Source organism: Adiantum capillus-veneris, unplaced genomic scaffold (genome assembly GCF_014529385.1).
Source record: "Adiantum capillus-veneris isolate H3 unplaced genomic scaffold, ASM1452938v2 Hic_scaffold_429, whole genome shotgun sequence".
NCBI lineage: Eukaryota > Viridiplantae > Streptophyta > Polypodiopsida > Polypodiales > Pteridaceae > Adiantum > Adiantum capillus-veneris.
The window spans coordinates 19,732-26,682 of record NW_028221521.1 but is presented as its reverse complement, the minus strand read 5'-3'; the positions used below and the strand labels follow the sequence as shown (position 1 = coordinate 26,682).

General features: G+C 39.6%; 1 protein-coding gene across 1 annotated transcript; it reads right to left on the bottom strand.

Moving 5' to 3' along the window:
• Positions 1 to 609: 609 nt before the first annotated feature.
• Positions 610 to 1,287, bottom strand: LOC147416865 (uncharacterized). The gene has a single exon (XM_086508010.1). It carries the CDS (start codon positions 1,285 to 1,287, stop codon positions 610 to 612), a length of 678 nt encoding a protein of 225 aa, XP_086364136.1.
• Between the last annotated feature and the right edge of the window lie 5,664 nt (positions 1,288 to 6,951).

Genomic DNA, 6,951 nt, shown 5'->3' with positions numbered 1-6,951 from the left:
GGTTAACCCAACCCTGCTTGACACTTTGTGCCCCTCGCTCCCTAGTCTTGGCATAGGATTTAAAACATCGAAAAGGTGGGCTATAGGAAAAAGCGTAGGGAACCGCTTACTTTAAATAAAACAAGAACTGAAAGAAAGAGGACTGAACATAATACCGGGTGGAAGATACATGCTTTACCTTGCAAGTTGTGAAAGCTTTCTTCTCAATAAGAGTGAGAGTTAGTGGTATATAGCTTTATCGAAGCCCGAAATGAAACGATGTTGCACTGAAGAGGACTCGAACCCCTAACTACCTGGTTCGAAGCCAGGGACTCTATCCAATTGAGCTATCGGTGCGGGGGGTTGGGTCAAGGAAAGCCCAACCCTGGAAATGTTTTTTGCGTTATTTCAAAATGAGTTTACGTAATTAAAGAAAATTAACTCAATTAAAAGACAAAAAAGTCAATCTTTGTCGTTGATGATCTCTCGGTTGGTTACCGAATAATTTAACCATCCCTTCCCTAAAAGAAAGTAATTACTTGATATATGTAATCCGTAATATTCGGATTCAGTCGTCAGCTGTGGTTTTTACCCTCCCCAGGGTGTCCGCTCTGCCCGTGAGACGGTTTTTTAACCACGACGTCTACGTTTAAGTTTAAAGGCAGTCCCTTTACGAATCCGGCTTCTAAGCCTATGGAACTTAACGAAAATCTGGACAGCGTCCCTGGCTTTATTATGAACGGCTTGGATTTTATCCGCCTCCTCCTGCGAAACAGTTATTTCTGTTTCTGGATTCAGCGGCGGCATGTCTTGCTCAACAAAAACTACTTCTGGAGTCGAAGGCAAGAGCTCAAACAGGGCTTTATACATGTCAATCAAAGGTTGCGCCTGGGAGACTATTTGCGCGGCATAATGCGCTATCACTTCCTGGGAGAAGGGGACCTTCAAGAGGAGTTCTATGCCCTCTTCCGGGGACATGCTTAAAGGGAGAGATACCCCAGAGATGAGCATCAAGCCAGGAATAAGGTCCTTATGGAACGACGTGAACAGACGGGAGTTTGCCTCCTTAAACTGTACCGAAATCTGAGCCCATTCCTGCATTGTGGCTTCGCTGACTATGGAGGGGTTTAACTTGGCAGAGATAGAGTTTACTAGATTGTTTATTTGCGCAGGCTGCAGTTGTGAAACGAATTCATAACCGTTCTCAGCGCTGGGCAATCTGCCTTGTTGGCAGGTTTTTAGTATTTTATCACAATCTTGCCAAGTTTCAAATAAGATTGAACGGCAATCCTCCTCCTTTAGTTGCATAAACTGTGAATGTGAAGACGCTTGAGTTACTATTGAAGAACTACTAGCGCCCATATTCATACAGTATGCTGTTTCAGCAAACCCAAGCCCAATTAGATTTAATAAAATTAAAAAAAGAGCAACAAACAAGAATACCTTTCTCAACGAAAGAAAGGAGAGATATATGGTGAGGTTATTAAAAAGAAAGGAGAGATATATGTTGAGGTTCTTAGAAATAAAGGAGAGATATATGGTGAGGTTATTCAAAAGAAAGGAGAGATTTCTGGTGAGGTTATTCAAATTCAAAAGATTTCTTTTTTTAGTGAGGTTATTCATGTTTATCTTGTTTTCTTTTTTTAAGATACAAATAAGATTGAAAAAGCCATCGTCAAAGCAAACAAGGCAATAGCTTCTGTTAAGGCAAAGCCTAAAGTAACATAACCAAATGATTATTTAGCTAACGATAGATTTCACGCCACAGGGCTTGTCAAAGAACTAAATACGTTTCCAATACCTACTGCTGCTCCTGCTAGGGCTATTGTAGCCGCTCCTACTCCAATTAATTTTGCACCTTCTAGCGTAACTAATTCTTAAGTGTCTGTGTAATAATAATAAAAAAGTGTAGTTAGCACACTTTAAACGAAGTAGAGCGGTTGGCTGGCAAAGAAAGCTTACGCCTTTGAAGAAGAAAGATAGAGTTTGCATGCCTACCTTACCAAACACGTTGGATGTCGTCGGAAAACCAAGACATTTGGTAAACAGTCTTGTTGTCTCTTTGCAAGCAAGCCCATTTAATTGTAACAATTTAACGGATAACAAGATTATTTCCGGATGAATCCAAAGAAAAAACATAGTAAGCAGAGCCCTGACCCAAATGAAGAATAAGTGGTAGATTGGTAATGTTATCATTAAGGTTCATTGGTTTTATATAATGTCAACAATACAACTAAGCATTCGTTGACAGAGTCAAAGTTCCCCGTTTCTCAATCGTGGCATCCACGTTAATAAGTCGAAAGCCTCTTGGGCCGTCATTATCAACCAGGAAGGAAATCCTAGAGGAACTAGGATTTTTGGTCCAGTAGCAAGGGAATTGAGGGAATGTAATTTTGCCAGAGTAGTCTCGTTAGCTCCCGAAGTGTTGCGATAACTAATGAAAAAAAAAAGAAAGCTCGTTTCATTTATTAGAACTCAAAGAAACTTCAATTCCTTTAAAAATTTGGGTTTGAAGAGTTAGTTGTCGAATAGTCCAATACATACACATATACAAATATACAGAAAAATCTATCTATATCTATTCTATCTATATCTATTTAGATAGATACAACTCAATAAAACGAAGATGGATAGCCAATGAAAATGAGTAGAAAGGAAAGAACCTTTTTTCCGCCTTGAATATCATTTAGATTTTGCCAAGAGGAAAGGCTGGAGATTTTAGGAATTACTTAAGTAAAAACAATTCTAATAATTACCGATTGATATTTCACGAATAATGATGCCATCTCCACCACAGTTACTTCAATCAGAAATGCGAATACGAAAAGAAAAGCTATGACTAGGATACCAGCTACTAAAATGACTAGAGGTATCGTGCAAATCTTACTGGAAGAAGGTTTTTTAAAAAGCGTCACGGAACACACAGAGGGGGGAAAATTTTTATGGATGTCAAGATATTTTGGCAAAGAAAAAAAGCCTTACCTTACGTGGCAACTAAACTATAACTATTAGGTACATTAGCAAACCCGGTCTCAGAATCTATTGCGATCATATAAGAATCCCTAAGATCTTAGGGGGCATGGGAATTGCAATTTTATCAACGTCTTATGGACTCATTACAGATCGGGAAGCTAGGCGAAGAAAAACTGGGGGGGAAATTCTACGCCATATTTGGTAATTGAAAGGGAGAAACAGGGACAAAAGTTACTTATTTTCACCAGTTACGTCTTCAATGAAAAGAATTTTTTTGGAGAAACCTGTAATGTAAATAGGAGGTTTACTTATTACAAATGATGAAGAAACAGAATCTCATTGACATGGAAGGTACAGTTACAGAATCTTTACCCAATGCCACGTTTTGAGCGTGTTCGGATAATGGATGTCAAGTTTTGACTCATATATCGGGGAGGATGCGACGCAGTTATATAAGAATACTACCAGGAGATAGGGTAAGAGCTGAACTGAGTCCCTATGATCTTACCAAGGGACGCATCATCTACCGCCTTAGAAGTAGGCATACAAACAATAGTCAGTAGATTTCGGTATCAGTTTAGATTTTCGGCAGTTAACCAAACCACTTCTCTTACCAAATTTCCTATCTTGATTAGATCGAAGAAACATGTAGCAAACCTACAGGTAGATTTACCCAATTAATTCAAGGTTATAGATACGAAAATCCGTGCTTCCATTCGGAAAATATGTAAAAAATGTCGATTGATTCGTAGACGTAGACGAATCATGGTAATTTGTTGCAACTCAAAACATAAACAGAAACAAGGATAATAAATATTTATATCTGAAAAATAATATTAATTAAACAGAGCTTCCCAATAAAAATGATTAATCAATTATGTCAAATAAATCGAGAAAAATTCGTTCACGTGGGGGAAAACGCGGAGTTCAAAAAGGAGTCATTCATATACAGGCGAGTTTCAATAACACTATCATTACCGTCACAGACGTCCGGGGACAGGTAATTATTTGGTCTTCCGCCGGTGCCTGTGGATTTAAGGGAACACGCAAAAGCACGCCATTTGCTGCGCAAGCTGCGGCTGAGAATGCAATTAAAGCATCAGTGGATCGGGGTATGAAACAAGCAGAAGTTATGATGAGCGGGCCCGGACCGGGGAGAGATACCGCTTTGCGAGCTATTCGCAGAAGCGGCATAATCCTCAGTTTCATACGTGACGTGACTCCTATGCCGTATAATGGTTGTAGACCCCCCAGAAAGAGACGCGTCTAACTAGTGATTAGTCACATCAAAAGGAGGGAAAAAAAAATTACGTATGCGCAAAAATGAGATGTCGACCTCTAAGCAGGCAATTCAGTGGAAATGCCTTGAATCCAAAATAGAAAGTAAGCGGCTTCATTATGGTCGTTTCCTTGTATCTCCCTTTAAAAGGGGTCAAGCCAGTACTGTAGGAATTGCCATGCGTAGAGCCTTGTCACAAGAGATTGAAGGAACAAGCATAACATGTGCAAGATTTTGCGGAGTCGTGCACGAGTATTCCACAATAACGGGTCTTCAAGAGACAATACATGATGCTTTAGTTAATCCGAAAGAGATTGTGCTTAGGGGCGATTCAAAAGAAGATATTCAAGAGGCATTTTCATCTGTAACAGGTCCTAAAGAAGTAACTGCGGGCGATCCATCATTACCACCTGGCGTCGAAGCAATTGACAATTCGCAATATATAGCTACCATTACCCAACCAATATCTCTAACTATTGAATTAGAAATTGAAAAAGATTGCGGATATCGTATAGAAAATCTAGCGAAATCCGGAAAGGGACAATTTCCCATCGATGCTGTATTTATGCCTGTCCGAAACGTGAATTATAGCATCCATCTATTTGGAAGTGGTAGAGCGACGCAGGAAATCTCATTCATTGAAATATGGACTAATGGCAGTCCGACACCACACGAAGCACTTAGGAAAGCTTCTGAAAAACTCATGGACTTGCCAACCACCTTCTTGTATGTAAGGGGCGGAGACGTATCTCTCTTCGAAAATGGCGAAGATTCTCTTGATTTGACGAAATCACCATCTTTACAACCTCAATTTGGTGATACGAATAATTTGGAAGAAAGGGTTTTAGAAAATAGGTTTATTGACCAATTGGAATTACCTGCCAGAGCTTTTAATTGTCTTAAAAGGGCCGAAATATACACAATTGCGGATTTGCTTAACTATAGCCGAGAAGATCTGTCAAAATTAAAGAATTTCGGTAGAAAATCTGTGGATCAAGTGTCCGAAGCGTTGTGGGACCGTTTTGCAAAAGAATTACCCGACAAAAAAATAGTTCTCAATCGGCGGAAGTAATAAAAGAAAAATACTATTTCCCTTATCAAACCAAATTTTATTTTACGTATTAGAAGTTTTGGAAGTCTATAATATACCATAAGCCACTAAGTGGCGACTAGTTGTGCCATAAGTAGAAACAAAACAGGTAGATCAGAGAAAACTAAGAAGTTAGGATCAATTTTTTGTTAGGTTACTTCGAAGTAAACAAATGAAAATTTATTATTTGAGAGAAAATATAATTTTTTTTTTTGTTTTTCACCCGAAAACAGACGAGTCTAGGGAAATTTTGCTACAAAGCAAATAGTCCCTAGACTGGATCTAACTATTTATCTTATGTGTAAGAAACAGAGCGGAAGAGAGATACTGAAATAGACCCAAAGTTAGAGATCCCTCTATGGGTAAAGTTGCTCCGATGCCTGACCAGATGGCGGCCACGGTGCCAATTGCAAAGACTGTTGTGGCTACTGGGCGTCGAAACGGATTTTGGAATTTATTAACATTTTCAAGAAAAGGAACGGTCAATAAACCTGCAGGCACCGACGCCATCGGGAGAACACCTAGTAATTTATTTGGTACGGTACGAAGTATTTGAAATACGGGAAAAAAATACCACTCAGGTAATATTTCCAAAGGAGTTGCAAATGGATTTGCCGGTTCACCAACCATTGATGGTTCCAAAACAGCCAGCCCCACAGTACACGCAACAGTCCCTAAGATTACTACAGGAAATATATATGAAAGATCATTTGGCCAAGCAGGTTCTCCATAGTAATTATGTCCCATGCCTTTAGCTAATTTTGCCCGCAAAACAGGATCGTTCAAGTCAGGTTTTTTTGTTATTGGGATGGACTCCTCACTCCCCCGTAAGAATCGAACGTGCGAATTTCTTCCCATACGGCTCGAGCATATACCTCACTGCCCCATTCCGTAATACAACAAGAGAATAGACGCAAAAAGTATTTTGCAGTGTGGCCTTTCATCCGACTCAGCTCAATACCTTAACTAGAAACGAAGCTTCGCAGATTATCTTGTATCCTATAGTTGCGTAACGTATTGTTTTATTTTTGACTTACGCGAAATACTCTGCAGTTGCAACCCTATAGAATTTCAACTCGTTACTACTTTAGCCATCCATTTCTTTAGATCGTTTCTTTACCCCGACGGCGGATATTGTTGCGGAAAATTGGTAGCCGATACAAAAGAAATGTATGTATCGTCTTAGAAGCCGTATATACAAAATTTTGGCGTAGTCCCAGGTCCGGATGTAGAGATAGATTTAGGATTTGACGAGGCCTTCAAAAATCTTCGGTTCGGTCATGGAAAAAGTTCTCCAAACAACTCTCCGAATTCTAGAGAGATGCTTCCACACCCAAGTTTCAAATCTTGATTCCGAAGAAAAGTTGGGGAGAGACGTAGTGGCAGTATCTAACTTGATATCTGCATAGCCTACATATTTATTTTCGCGACGAGTCACACACTCCCATAATCCAATTGTTTTTTCTCTTCCTACTCGATGTCCCGACCGTATTATCCCGGTAGTTTGGGACGACAATTCAATCCGCGAAGTGACTTATTATCTGTAAGTACTTGCGGCAACGGAACATCAATTTACTTAGGAAATGAAAAAGAGGGGGTCCTTTTGATGTGATGTATTTTCTTTGGACTT

Excerpts from the sequence above, each read along its gene's own strand:
- LOC147416865 (XM_086508010.1), bottom strand. The coding sequence starts at position 1,287 with ATGCAACTAAAGGAGGAGGATTGCCGTTCAATCTTATTTGAAACTTGG.